This window comes from Pongo abelii, chromosome 5 (genome assembly GCF_028885655.2).
Source record: "Pongo abelii isolate AG06213 chromosome 5, NHGRI_mPonAbe1-v2.0_pri, whole genome shotgun sequence".
In the NCBI taxonomy this organism is placed as follows: domain Eukaryota; kingdom Metazoa; phylum Chordata; class Mammalia; order Primates; family Hominidae; genus Pongo; species Pongo abelii.
The window spans coordinates 152630143-152645314 of NC_071990.2; the positions used below are offsets into that span (position 1 = coordinate 152630143).

The 15172-nt window shown below is 42.7% G+C and overlaps 1 protein-coding gene across 8 annotated transcripts in view; it reads left to right on the plus strand.

Annotated features, from left to right (window-relative positions):
* MTHFD1L (methylenetetrahydrofolate dehydrogenase (NADP+ dependent) 1 like) overlaps positions 1 to 15172 on the plus strand; it is a 240498-nt gene that overhangs the window by 139895 nt on the left and 85431 nt on the right. For all 8 annotated transcript variants that reach the window (XM_024248174.3, XM_002817487.6, XM_063725059.1 and 5 more), the window contains exons 21-24: positions 8036 to 8175; positions 12001 to 12042; positions 13106 to 13206; positions 13745 to 13922. In XM_024248174.3, coding sequence (XP_024103942.2) covers positions 8036 to 8175; positions 12001 to 12042; positions 13106 to 13206; positions 13745 to 13922 — 461 coding nt within the window. The remainder of the gene's footprint in view (positions 1 to 8035; positions 8176 to 12000; positions 12043 to 13105; positions 13207 to 13744; positions 13923 to 15172) is intronic.

Here is a 15172-nt window from a genome sequence, read left to right on the forward strand (position 1 = left end):
CAGAATACTCCCTGCTGCTGCCCCAGAACTCATCACTGTTGACACATGGACCAAGAACTAGCAGAGGAGGTGATTTATAATCTCTAAATGAGTTGCTCTAAAAGAGACAACAAGCTCTCTGACTTAAGTAAAGGAAGGGCGGGTGGGTGGAAAGGAAGGAGGATCATAAAGAACATTCTAGATTGCATACTTTGGTAATCACAGCAGGGCCTTATTGCAGTTAGAACAAAAGCCTGGACACACTTACCTCTCAGTTCAGTAAAATAATTTAGAGTGACTTGTTAAATGCTGAAGTATTATTGAAGTATCAAGTGTTAAGATTTTCATTGAAAGCAAAACTGACCGAGCAGCTCAGCTAGGGAAATGCTATGTGATCAGTTGATGGTTTGATGAGGAGTATGGAGTAGGGACTTTGGCAGAGGTTGCTAGCAGACAGGCCTTGGTTTTAGTCCAAGCTCTATCACTTAATAGCTGTGTGACCTTGGGGAAAATTATAAAATTTTCCAGTCCTTAGTATCATAAACTGTAAATGGAGGGGAAAGATGCCTCACAGATGTTGAAGGTGAAATGAGACAGGACACCTAGTACATTGCCTGGCTACATAGAAAACATTTCACAAATGTTAACTTCAGGCCCTCTCCCCGTGCCTCAGTCTCTTAGAATAGTGTTTCCCCATCATATGCACATTGAGCAGTAAGGCGGACAGCTGCTGACACCCGTGCTGCCCCATGTTGAGAGCATTTCTGTTGACTTTCCCTTCTTCCCTGTGAAGCTAGTTCAGCAGTCACCTCATCACTGTTTTTCTTCTCCAGAGAGTGCTGGGTTGTAGTGACCACACTGTTGACGCAGCACATCCCAACCACGTTGGATGGAATTTTTACTGCGATAATTCATATTCCAGGATCTTACAGTGCACAGGGTTACAACGATTAGCATAATGATCTTGCACAATCTTTCTGCCTAGCATGTAGCGCATTCGTAATAGTCTCAGAGGAGGCATCTAGAAAGCGCCAGGCTCCTTCATCCTGTGTGAGCCACTGCAGGCTGTCTGCACTTCAGTGCTATGGAGACTTTGGGTGGATTATTCCTTGTTGGCGGGGGGAGGGTCCCAGCTGTCCTGTGCATTATAGGATATTTAGCAGCATCCCTGCTAGATGCCATTTACAACAATCAAAAATGTCTCCAGGCATTGCTAAGTGTCCAGGTGGGGAGTGGAATAGGCAGAACCGCCTCCAGTCGAGAAGGGCTGAACTGTACTTAGGATTTGTGATTCTGCAGAAATGGGTTCTGTGAATGCACTAAAGCATGAGAACATCCAAAAATCAATGTGGCACAGAATTGAATTCAAATTTACCTGGATCCAGGTAAATAAGCACAATTTTGAAAGTACCAAACATAATTCAAGAAAAACAACAACAACAACAACAACAACAACAAAAAACATTAAAAACGGAAAAGTTGGCCGGGCACCGTGGCTCACGCCTGTAATCCCAACATTTTGGGAGGCCGAGGCGGGCGGATCACCTGAGGTCAGAAGTTTGAGACCAGCCTGACCAACATGGTGAAACCCTGACTCTACCAAAAATACAAAAATTAGCCGAGCGTGGTGGTGGGCGCCTGTAGTCCCACCTACTCGGGAGGCTGAGGCAGGAGAATCGCTTGAACCTGGAGGGCGGAGGTTGCAGTAAGCCGAGATCGTACCATTGCAGTCCAGCCTGGGCAAAAAGAGTGAAACTCCATATCCAAAAAAAGGGGGGAAAGGTCAGAAAGATGTTCTTTTTCACTGGGTGATGAATTAATCTTTCCCATCTTTGTCATGTTAAAAATGTGCCTGCGGCTGTTTCTCCACTAAATGAAGACACTGGCACACAGATGATTGTGTGTAAACACTAGGCAAAACACTAGGCACAATCGTAAGGGTTCAGTAATTATTGAATGAGAAGAAAGAAAAGTTGTTCTTGAATTCTGTGATGTGCGTGTTTAATGATGTTTTTGAGGAGAATGCCATATGTAGCAGACAGAACTCTGGTCTGGGCGTCAGAGGGACCGGGGGCACCACACTGGGCTTTGTGTCATTATCTCCAGAAAGTAACTGGCCTGGTGCACAGGAGAAAGTTAGAGTACATTGTCCATACAGTTCCCAGAGATAGCTGTAGGGTTTTATGAACCCATATTTTAAAGGGCCTTCCAATGAAGGGAGGATGTTAATGCTTTTTTTAAAAAAGAAAAAAAAAAGAGAGAGAGAGATTTGGTGATTACTTTAAAATCTGAGTCCTGGCCAGGACTCACACCTGTAATCCCAGCACTTTGGGAGGCTGAGGCGGGCAGATCATTTGAGGTCAGGAGTTCGAGACCAGCCTGGCCAACATGGTGAAACCCTGTCTCTACTAAATACAAAAATTAGCGGGCCGTGGTGGCACGCTCCTGTAATCCCAGCTACTTGGGAGGCTGAGGCAGAAGAATCACTTGAATGTAGGAGGCGGAGGTTGCAGTGAGCCAAGATCACACCACTGCACTCCAGCCTGGGCAACAGAATGAGACTCCATCTCAAAACAAACAAAAAAATCCAAGTCCTAATTATCGCTGGAGCTTTCTTTAATGTGTGCAGTAAGTTGGGGACATACAGAATAACTTAAGATGTAGAAATTGTCTCTCCCTCCCTGAAGAATTTCATGGATACCACATTTGCCTGCCAGGAATGTTCTGTTGTTGTGGTGTTTTCGTTTCTGCCATTGTCATTGTTTCTGCTTAATTTTTACAACACAACTCTGGCTGCACCCATGGATGATCATGGAAAGGCAGCTGCCTGGCTTTCCAGAATTGGTTTTGACTCTCCATCTGAACCCAGAGCTCTGTTTCCTGTACAGGTTGCTAGCACTATTTACCCAAATTGTCAGTCCCTTCCCAACTCAGACCCACTGACCCTTCCTTTCTCAGCTGATTATGGGTTTAAGTTTGAATCAAGCCATGCTATAGAATCACTATCTAGTAACTTCTGTGCTTGCACAATGAGAGTATTAGTCAGCATTTCCTGTTTTCATTCATATTGTAAGTTGAATCGCTGTAACAAAAGGGAAAGAGATTGCCAAGACAAATAATTCTTATGGCTTGTGCAAACATTTTATTACAAGCCTTATTAAATATGCAGCTTTCAGAAGTCTACATGATGTGCCTTTCAGCAAAGCTAAATCCTACTATGTGGACTTGCTTCATGATTTAAGAACAAGTCTATATTGAATTTAACATTAAATAATTATTTGGCCTGTATCTCTTTTAAGCTTTGTTAAGAACTGCAAATATGATAAGGGAATAAATTGCTTATTTCAAGTCACTAAGAAAATTTAACCTATAGGTCATATATGTTGGCAGTTCCCAAGAAGTACCTAGGAAATGGAAACTTCTTATAAGAGTGGTTTTTCCCCTTCTCACAAGGTGGGTCTTCATGTCAAGGCCCCCTAAGGCACAGATACACAGCACTCCACAGTGTCCAAGTTCATAGTAATTGGTGGCACCTTATTAAAGTAGTTTTTACTTTCATAATTACTGATTACACATGAGCATACCTTTTCCATGTTCTGTTTCCTTGGCAGCGTGATATTTGAATACAAACAACATAAAAGTGATTACATGCAGCATTTCAGGACAGTTTTCAAACTGGGAGAATTTGGCACTTTCTTTTATTTTCTTCCCATTCTTTGTCTATTTCCTTTGCATTTGGAAGCCAGAGTCCTCGAACCTTTACTTCTGCATGTTGTTTTCGTCCGCTAGCTGGAGTTCTCTTTGTTACTACTTTTTTGTTTCTAATTTGTCTCTTTTTAAAAATAAAACATGGTGAAACCGCATCTCTACAAAAATACAAAACTTAGCCGGGCATGATGGCGGGTGCCTGTGATCCCAGCTACTCGGGAGACTGAGGTGGGAGAATCACTTGAACGCAGGAGGCAGAGGTTGCAGCAAGCTGTGGTCGTGCCATTGCACTCCAGCCTGGGCGACAAGACTGAAACTCCATTTCAAAAATAAATGAATAAATAAAATATGAAATTAAGCTTAGCTAGCCTGTGTAGATGTTTTAGATGGTCACATCTTTATCAGATATGACATTTATGCCTTTTAATAAAACCATTTTAGTATTGTAAGAAAAAAAGGGAAGTATGATAGGGAGGACTAAGAACATATTTGTACTTCTATGTAATTCTATTTTATGTGTCTATTTCCATTGAAGTGTGGCCTTGACATCACTGGCTCCCAAGTCCCATCCTGTTTTTTCATTGACCTGCTTGTGCCAGGTACTGTGTTAGGAAGTGGAGCTACAAGATGAATAAGGCATGGTCCCACCGTCCACGTGGGAGACGGCACGTCAGTGTACTTAGAACGCTGCATGTGGTGACAGATGAGGGCCCTGCAAGGGAGCACACCACAGGGCCGGGAGGATGGGATGGGAGGGAGGAGTAGCCAACTTTGCCTGAAAGCATCAGGACAAGCTTCCAGGAAATGGCACATCCAAGCTGAGTCTTGGACAGCGGGTTAAAGAGGCAGAGAGGAGAGAGAGGAATGTTCCACATGGGAAAAGAGGTCTGGAGGTGACGACAAGTAACATAGCGTATGTGGGCTGTGCCAGAAGCTTGATATTACAGAGGCATGAAGTCTGAGGCAGGGAGTGTGAAGGAAGATGAAGGTAGGGGAAGGAAGTTTACATGAGGGTGGCCTTGACTTTTATATTAAGGCACTTTAGGGAAGCAGGAACCACTGAAGATAGGAGAACATGGTGACTACACAGGCGCATTGAAGGGGGAAGGAGCTAAGTTTTTGAAGGGAATTTGAGCTTGCAATTTTTCAAGGGCATTCAATGGTTGTAAATGAAACTTTTCATTAATATATATGTGTCCAAGTGTTTTTAGATGTGCTTTTCTGCTACTCTCTTTTTATTTGGTTTGGAGATAGATGATGACTTTCCTTCAGTGCCTTCTATGTGTCATGCCATGTTAATGTCTCAAACACATGGTCTGTATCATCATGGAGCTTGCAATCTAACAGGGTAGTTTAACACATAAATATGCATCCAGTTGGAAAGAACTTAGAGATCACTTGATCAGCCCCCGTTATGTAAAATGTACGCAACAATCTACCTCCAACTATAGGGCGACATTAAACAGTTTTTCAAAATACCATGGCATTGAAAAAAATGCGTAACATTTGGGTTACTTTAGTCCCACTCCCCAGTACTGGTCAGGCCAGTGAACCAGTCTTGCTGGTGAAATAATGACTTCTCCAGTCACGATGGATGATTTCCCTTCATCTTGACCATTTCTTCCCTGGCCCTGCCTTTACCTATGAATCTCTTCTTTCCTCCCTCTCCTTCCTCTTGGTCTCTGCCTGCCATACACAACTCCGCATTTCTCTGCTTGGAAAAATCCTACTTGATCCTCAGAGCCTGACTCCATCACCCCCTTTCTCCAAACCTCCCAGGCAAACTCCATCCCTCGCAGTGTGCTGCCCTCCAGCTCTCTCTAGTTGAATAGCAGATGTTCTCTCTCCCACTTCCCTGCAGGGCTTCAGGGTAGTGTGACCCTAAGAGTGAGCTTCTAGCAGTGAGAAAAATGCCTGGATGGAGCAGGAATTCCCACAAAAGCTTAGGAATTCAATATGATTTTTAGCAAGTGAGAGAATTATCCTTTTGGTTACAATGATGTGAACTATTTTTGTGAGTTCTCAGTATGCACCAAGAAAAACCCCAGTGACTCAGTAATGTACCTGTGCCATCTCACTTAACCCTTCCAACAAGGAACTTGCCAAGGTTGCATAGCTGGGAGGGATCCGGGGTCCCGTCCGTGTGCTAACCTGCAGGACAGCCCCGCATAATCCAGTACTGGGGCCTTATTGTCCAGCCTTCCACCTCCAGGAACCCACTCAGTGATGACTTTTGACAAAAGTCACCCAGATTATCCCTCTTTTGGGGTCCATGATGCCACTAACATGCTAAAGTTAACAAATGCATTACCAGGAGGTACCACTGAGGTAAGGATTGTTACTGTAAGTGATTTTCTCTGATTTCGACCACTACTAATAAAATCACAATATTTGTCCCAAATACTATATAAAGAGGAATGTCTTTTATTTCTTGAAATTGTTCTGCCAAGTTGTTTGTTCAAATAACACATAATAAAGGATAAATGGCTCGTAGCTATATTTATCCAAATTGAACATTTTTAATGTAATTTTTTTAATTTGTCAAAAGCATGTCAATAGTCATAAAAATGTTTTATGTCCTCTGGCCCTATTACCTTACCCTTAGGAATTTATTCCAAGAACATAATTTGAAAGAGATTAAAGCACATAGGCACAAATATTTTCAGTGCAATATTGTTTATATTGGAAACAACCCAAATGTTCAGTAACGGGGAACAATTTTGTAAATCTTGCTACAGCAACTTAACAAAATTATAAGCTGCCACTTACAATTGTAAATTTTGGAAGTTTGTAGCACAGCAAGGAAACTGATCATGTTAAATGTTTCTGATATCTTAGTTAATTTTTCTCCCGCCAGTTCCTATCTGTGTCCTGGTCATACTGTCAGCATATAAGTATGTATTTCATAAACATTTACTTTTTATTAAATCAGTAGTATTCCCTTCCTAGAGTGGTTTGCTTCCCAGATTTTAGTGGACAATCATCTCACCTGGGGATCTTGTAACAGTGTGATTCTGAGTCTGTAAACTTTATGGGGAGCCCAAGATTCCACATGTCTTAGAGGCTCTCAGATACTGCTGATGCTGTTGATCACAAATCATGCATTGAGCAGCAAGGTCCTAGAGCTCTTTGTGTATGAAGAAGATACTACTGACCCAGTGCTTCGCTATCTTGAAAGGCAGCTGTGACCTTTCTAGCAACTGAGGGGGTGGGGACTAGAAATGAGTGTTTTCTGGTGTTTGTCTAATAAAGCTGCTGTCTTGTATCCAGATTGATCATCAGTATCCTTATGCCCTTCAACTAACTTGAAATTTGTCAGTTCACAGAAATGACTGGGTGGCACTAAAATAAATTATAAAGGGTAAGAAAGGGCGGGGCGTGGTGGCTCACGCCTATATTCCTAGCATTTTGGGAGGCCGAGGTGGGCGGATCACCTAAGATCAGGAGTTCGAGACCAGCCTGACCAACATGGCAAAAACCCGTATCTACTAAGAATACTAAAAAACAAATTAGCTGGGCATGGTGGTGGGTTCCTGTAATCCCAGCTACTTGGGAGGCTGAGGCAGGAGAATCGCTTGAACCCGGGAGGCAGAGGTTGCAGTGAGCCGAGATCGTGCCGTTGCACTCCAGCCTGGGGAACAAGAGCAAAACTCCATCTCAAAAAAAAAAAAGAGTAAGAAAGGATCTTCCATTGTAATCATACTATCATTGCCCTTTGATACAATTTGGAACCTGATTACAAAGTTGAAAATCCCCATCTGTATGAAGAAAAGCTTCACTGGCTGGGCACCTTAGCTCAATGCCTGTAATCCCAGCAGTTTGCAAGGCCAAGGTGGGCAGATCACGAGGTCAGGAGTTTGAGACCAGCCTGGCCAACATGGTAAAACCCCATCTCTACTAAAAATACAAAAATAAAAAAATTAGCCGGATATGGTGGCACACACCTGTAGCTACTCAGGAGGCTGAGGCAGGAGAATCGCTTGTACCCGGGAGGCGGAGGTTGCAGTGAGCCGAGATCATGCCACTGTACTCCAGCCTGGGCGACAGGGCAAGGCACCATCTCAAAAAAAAAAGCTTTGCTGTGAGTTATGATATTGGAAGAAAAGTCTTGGCCTGGCCACCACAAGGAATCCCTCAGGCCTGGCGGTGTGAAGCAGAGGAGGGCGCAATCTCTTTAGGGCAGAAAATGAAGAACATTTCTATGACAATGGGGAAATCAGTTCACCTTTGTGTTGGTAAACAAAAGGAATGTAAGCTATCCTTTGAGCTCGAATCATAGTGGTGATTGCCAAAACCTACTTTTGTTTTTTAGAAGATAATAGCACATATTCCATTTGCTTCCCCACAGTGACCGAAGCTGGCTTTGGTGCTGACATCGGAATGGAGAAATTCTTCAACATCAAGTGCCGAGCTTCCGGCTTGGTGCCCAACGTGGTTGTGTTAGTGGCAACGGTGCGAGCTCTGAAGATGCATGGAGGCGGGCCAAGTGTGAGTACCCACACCGCCTTCCTAATACCAAAGAAATATCATTATGTTAAAACAGAATTGAGCATTTGAAAAATTCCTGCCTATTTAATGACTATAGTTTTCTAGAGTATTTTTCTTAAAACTTTTTTTTCCTGTAGACCTCCTTTGTGGACATCTAAAATGTTTTTTTCTTTTTTTTCCCAACATCACCATAGGGCACTTTGAGTTTAGTAAGTTCGAGTAAACAGTAACACCCACAGTTCTTTCTAAACAATATTTTGGAAAGGAGCATAATGCAACCACTTTTTTGTGTTAAGCTTCACATCTGATACTCAGGCCAAGATTGTATAACCATATGGTAATGGGAGGTTAGAGGCGCTTGTCCCTGAACGAAGAACATGAGGATTAGAGTGAGTTCTTTGATGACAGAGATTTTTCATTGTTTGTACAGATAGTTTTTCGGTTCACTGATGCTGCAACTCATCAGATTTCATCTAAAACTATTTTCCTTCTCTTTCTGTTTATTATGATTTCTCCTCACAACTCTGTTATAATACTGGATTGTTTCTAAGAGAGCTTTGCTTGGAAAACACAAATTCGATTTTAACTTCTTTAAAGACTTTTATATTTACCTATCCTAATATATATAGAAATTACAGACATTGTAAAGGAAATATATTCCTTTCCACAGAAAACCTGTGCATAGATTTTTGGGGTTTTTTTGTTTGTTTGTTTGTTTGTTTGTTGTTGTTTTGTTTCATTTTTAGGAATTTCCAAGTGGAGAATAAGACATTTTATACTGATTAATCATTTTGAAATAAATCATTTTATTTATTAATCATTTTGATTAATCATTTTGAAATAAAATAAAATTTCTCTATCATAATATTCACATATGAGATAAACTGCCAAATCTGATTTCTTAATTGGTATACTGTACTGTGTATGTGACAAAAGTCATATATTCAACGATTATTACATAGTCAAAACAAGTAGCAGGTTTGCCATCATGAAACGCTGTAAAGCAATTCTTTGTCCTGGGAGAGGTGGACATGATTTTTATACCATTTTACAGATAAGGAAGCTGAGGTTTGATAGACTTAGGGAATATGGACAATGTCAGCAGGCCAGCAGAGAGCCGAGGACTTCAGATCGAAATCTCCTACTATGTCCACCATGCAGAGCTGGATGTTAATGAAGGGCAGAAGTGTTCTAAATCCAAATCCACTCCTAATACCCGACACTTAAGCACTTCGTTTTTGCCTAAAGCTTCATCATCATTTCAAATGCAAGAATGATATAATACAGATTAAAAGTAGTAAATCATAAAGAATTCTGACTTTACTCAAAACACCCCTTGTTGCTACAGTCCTTCCTGGATTTTAGACATTGAATCTCTATAACAACTTCTATTTTTAAAAACTACTTCCGCCCATGTAGGATGCATTTGGAATTCTCCCTCCCTGCCCTGCCACCCTGAAAATTATAGAAAGAGCTTAGAGATTGTCTGATCTCATTCAGTCTTTATAAAGAGAAAATCTTTGAGGCACAGAGAGACCTAGTGGCTTGTGCAACGTCACACATCTATTTCAGGGACTGATCAGATCTACAGTCCGGGTCTCTTGACATCAGTCCCATAGTTTTCCAGACTCTGGTCTCTGTCCTGTAAAAATTCTCTACATGGTTTACAATCGTATTTCATTCATCTTAACATATGTGCTCTGTTATTCAGTGGTTGCACTTTCGTGCCACATTAATCCTTAGTGTCTCTTCCACTGCTGCTTAATGTCATGGTTCTCAGCCAGTGATCATGGTAACAAGGAACAGGGTTAGTAGGCACAGATACGGGTGGAGGATAAGAAAAGGCGGGGACCAGCCGGGCGCGGTGGCTCATGCCTGTAATCCCAGGACTTTGGGAGGCTGAGGCAGGTAGATCAGCTGAGGAGTTCAAGACCAGTGGTGGTGGGCGCCTGTAATCCCCACCACTCGGGAGGCTGAGGCAAGAGAATCGCTTGAACTTGGGAGGCAGAGGTTGCAGTGATCTGAGATTGCACCATTGCACTCCAGCCTGGGTGATAAGAACGAAACTCCGTCTCAACAACAACAACAAAAAAAAAAAAAAAAAAAAAAACCAGCAGGGACCAGGAAGCCCTGTGAAGCTAGACATCCCTCTCCTGGGCTCCAGTAGTACCTTCTGCCTCATGTTGTTTCATGAATGCCTTGTTCTGTGTCTCCCTATGTAATTCTCAATTCCTTGAGTTTAGGGACTGTGTCTTATTAATTGGTATGGTCCAAGTATCTGGCATAGTCTATATGCAGGGAGTGTTTTCAATAATGGCAAGATAAATGAACTTTCATCCTCTTAATCCTCTATTCCACAGTGCTCATCTTGGTGTCCTTCCTTCTTATTGAATAGCTCTGTATTTTTGAACCATGATTATTCATTTCTACTTCTGTTTTCTTTTTTGTTACAAATACTGTGCTGGGATTGACTTCCTTTTGATCATTACACAAATAACCATGGCTGCCTCTTATGTTTATTCAGCTTGTTTTTTTTCCATAATTTGTACAGTGGAAAATCTTGTGGCCCTTGAATTTGCCCATTTTAAATTTGCCCTTAGTCATTTTAAACTCACATCCTGTCCCCCAGAGTGCTCGGCCATTCCCGGTGCAATCCAAGAACTAATATTCTGCTATGCTTTGGGATCCACAGATCCTTTCACAGTTAGATCTTTAACTATTGTATGAATCAGCGTTCTTCACACATAGAACCGATAAGGATGTGTGTATGCAGAGAGAAAGATATTTATTATAAGGAATTGGGTCACATGATTACAGAAGCTGGCAAGTCCGAAATCTGCACTGTGGGCCTGCAAGCTGAAGACCCAGGAGAGCCAGTGGTGCTAATGAAGTCTGAAGGCAGCAGTCTGCTGGAGAATTCTCCTGCTCTCAGGGGAGGCCAGTCTTTTTGTTGTACTCAAAAAGGCCTTTGACTGATCAGTTGAGACCCACCCACATTATGTAGGACAACTTGCCTACTCAAAGGCTGCTGATTTCCATGTTGATTTCATCATAGACACCCTCACAGAAACACGCAAAATAATGTTTGAACAAATACTGGGCACCCTATGGCCCCAGCAAAATTGACACATAAGATTAACCACAAGGCCGGGCACAGTGGTTCACCCTGTAATGCCAGCACTTTGAGAGGCCGATGTGGAAGGACTGCTTGAGCCCAAGAGTTTGAGACCAGCCTGGGGAATATAGCGAGACCTCGTCTCTACAAAATAATAAAAAATTATCTGGGTGTGGTGGTACACACCTGTATTCCTAGCTACTGGGGAGGCTGAGGCAGGAGGATCACTTGAGCCCAGGAGTTTGAGACTGCAGTGAGCTGTGATCGTGCCACTGCCCTCCAGCCTGGACAACAGAACTTTATGGCAGTTACCGTAAAATGATTTCGAATGGTGATGTACTCTGTATAAATCAGGTATTAAACATATTATTAGTTTTATGTTCTAATTTGAACCAATGTTTGAGAAGTTTCATACTGTTCCATTGGCTCAAATTAGAATCATCCAGGGAGACTTTAAACATTACTGATCCCAGGTTCCCCTCCCAGAACTTCTGCTTTCATTGGTCTGGGTGGAGCCTAGGGATCAGTGTTTTCTAAAAGCTTCCCACAAGAGTTTAGGTTTAGCCAGTGCCGCCAGCTACTGTTTTAAAAGCACAAAACTTAGGGGTACCTTTCTAAAAATTGAATGTGATTATGTTGTTCTTTCTTTCAGATAGGTTGTATAAGCATTTTTATAGGATTATTCTTCATGTTTTCTCTCCTTATTTCAGGTAACCGCTGGTGTTCCTCTTAAGAAAGAATATACAGAGGAGGTAAGAGGAGCTGTTTAGATGCTTATGTGAAGAATCTCTCAAATCCAGTGACTTGTTGGCTTTCAGTGAATGAGCCCTCCTTCAGTGGTCTCTTAGAAAAGTGCTGTTCTGGCCGGGCGCAGTGACTCACACCTGTAATTTCAGCACTTTGGGAGGCCAAGGCGACTGGATCACAGGAGGCCAGGAGTTCATAACCAGCCAGGCAAAACCCATGGCCAACATGGCAAAACCTCATCTCTACTAAAAATACAAAAATTAGCCGGGCATGGTGGCTCACACCTGTAGTCCCAGCATGAGAATCGCTTGAACCTGGGAGGCAGATGTTGCAGTGAGCTGCGATCGCACCACTGTACTCCAGCCTGGACGACAGAGTGAGACTCTGTCTCAAAAAAAAAGAAAAGAAAAGTGCTGTTCTAAGAATCCAAGAGAAGATGGATGGGGTGAAAGGATAAAATTCATTCAATTAACTCTTATTAAATATCAAGAAAAGATGGATATAGGCTTTGTCTACTATTGTCTACTTCCAGGGTAGCCATCAGAGCAGGAACTCAAGGTCTCCAGGTCAGAAACAAATACGAAGCTTACACTTCTGTATTCTTTTGTCATGGAAGGTCTATATACAGTTGGCTTTATGATTTACAGGAGTGGCTTACTCTTTTCTGTAAATAGACTTTGATTTACTGGCAGCAGTACCTCTTAGCTCCTACAGGTGGCACCAGGGATCAGAGCCAGGAATACCTGGACAGAGCTCCTCGCCTACCTGGGGCCTTGTGCCTGTCAGGCCTCAACCTGCAGAGCATGGGCGCCCTGTGTAGACCCTGCAGCCTGTCCTCAGCAGGGTGAGCTGCCAGGCTTCAGACCCACACATATGCCATTGGACCCAGAATCATTTTAGAAATTATTTTGAAGACGAACCTCCTTATCCTTGCAGCCATCTTTCTTGGAGGAAAACGTGAAAAAAGATGTAGCAAATCCTGCCAGAGAGGTGCTGGCAGTTTAGCTTGGCAGGTTTGGTGGGAGGCAATACACAGGGGTCTGGGTTTTGCTTTTTTCTTTTTTACAGAACATCCAGCTGGTGGCAGACGGCTGCTGTAACCTCCAGAAGCAAATTCAGATCGCTCAGCTCTTTGGGGTTCCCGTTGTGGTGGCTCTGAATGTCTTCAAGTAAGTCCAGCCCCCTCCTTTAAATGTGGGCATTATCACTAGGCCACCCTGTGAACGATATTTGTGTCTTGGGGTATTTGGTCTTTCTCTGCTTCATCTAAAAGTATACAGAAATACCCAGTTCTTTCTGTTTGTTTATCTGGTTTGGTTTCATTTTAGCAAACGTGTTCTCACAATGCTATTAAGGAAGTGAAATTTATATATAGTGAGTTACTATCTCCTTGGCTTTTTTTTTTTTTTTTTGTAATTCTACCCCAGCATTTTTGTCTGAAACAAACTGTGAATGATCAAAGGGATATGTTATGGAATTTTCTTGATAACACCCTTAACAACTTGAAATATTTGAGTCACTTTGGAGAGGCCTTTTTTTTTCCATGCTTTTCTTTAAGTCTGATTTATTTAAACACGATGTGACCACTTTTGATGTTTAAAATGTATTCAGTGTTAGGGAGCGAAGTTCTGTATAAATGGTTAGTCTTTCTTTCAAAACATCGCTAAATGGATACAGATGCAAAACCACAAACATTTTCTTCACTAGGACCGACACCCGCGCTGAGATTGACTTGGTGTGTGAGCTTGCAAAGCGAGCTGGTGCCTTTGATGCAGTCCCCTGCTATCACTGGTCGGTTGGTGGAAAAGGGTCAGTGGACTTGGCGCGGGCTGTGAGAGAGGCTGCGAGTAAAAGAAGCCGATTCCAGTTCCTGTATGATGTTCAGGTAAGATCTAGTAAAAACAATGGCTCACATTTCTTACACCTTAGCATGGGTTGTCCCATTCTGTTTTCACCACAGCCCTGCAGGTAAGAAAACTAAAGATAGAAGAGTTTAGGCCGGGTGCAGTGGCTTACGCCTGTAATCCTGGCACTTTGGGAGGCTAAGGTGGGCAGATCACTTGAGGTCAGGAGTTCAAGATCAGCCTGGCCAACATAGAGAAACCCCGTCTCTACTAAAAATACAAAAATTAGGTGGGCGTGGTGGCGTGCACCTATAGTCCCAGCTACTCGGGAGGCTGAGGTGGGAGAATTGCATGAACCCAGGAGGTGGAGGCTGCAGTGAGCCAAGATCGAGATCACACCACTGCGCTCCAGCCTGGGCGACAGAGTGAGACCCTGTCTCAAACAAACAAACAAAAAGGTAGAAGAGTTTAAGGCATATGACAAAGTCACATTTCCAAGTACAGACCCTAGCTCCTTGTCCCAAAGCCTGTGCTTTTGAAGACTCCCAAATCGGAGTCCTAAGTGAGGAGGTACTTTAGTGAACAGGATTTGACAGCTGACACTTTCAGGAGTTGCACAGGAACAAGAGCAATTTTGTGAGGGTTGGGAAACCATGGGAGGTATTTTCCTTGTTCATTTCTCTTTTTTTTTTTTTTTTTTTCTTTTTTTTTTTTTGAGACAGAGTCTCACTCTGTTGCTCAGGCTGGAGTATGGTGGTGCAATCTTGGCTCACTGCAACCTTTGCCTCCCAGGTTCAAGCACTTCTCTGCCTCAGCCTCCTGAGTAGCTGGGATTACAGATGCCTGCCAACACACCCAGCTAATTTTTTGTATTTTTAGTAGATACAGGGTTTCACCATCTTGGGCAGGCTGGTCCAAACTCCTGACCTCATGGTTCACCCACCTCGGCCTCCCAAAGTGCTGGGATTACAGGCGTGAGCCACCACACCTGGCCTCTGCTTGTTCATTTCTGTTATAGTTCTTTTCTCTTGTGGTTTTATTGAGCTATGTCTAGTGTGTGTGTGTGTGTATATATACATATATATGTTTATTTATTTTCATTGTGGTAAATATATATATAACAAAATTTACTATCTTTGCCTTTTTTTTTTTTTTTTTTTTTTTTGGAGACAGAGCCTTGCTCTGTTGCCCAGGCTGGAGTTCAATGGCATGATTTCTGCTCACTGCAACCTCTACCTGCCTCAGCCTCCTGAGTAGCTGGGACTACAGGTGCACGCCACCATGCCCAGCT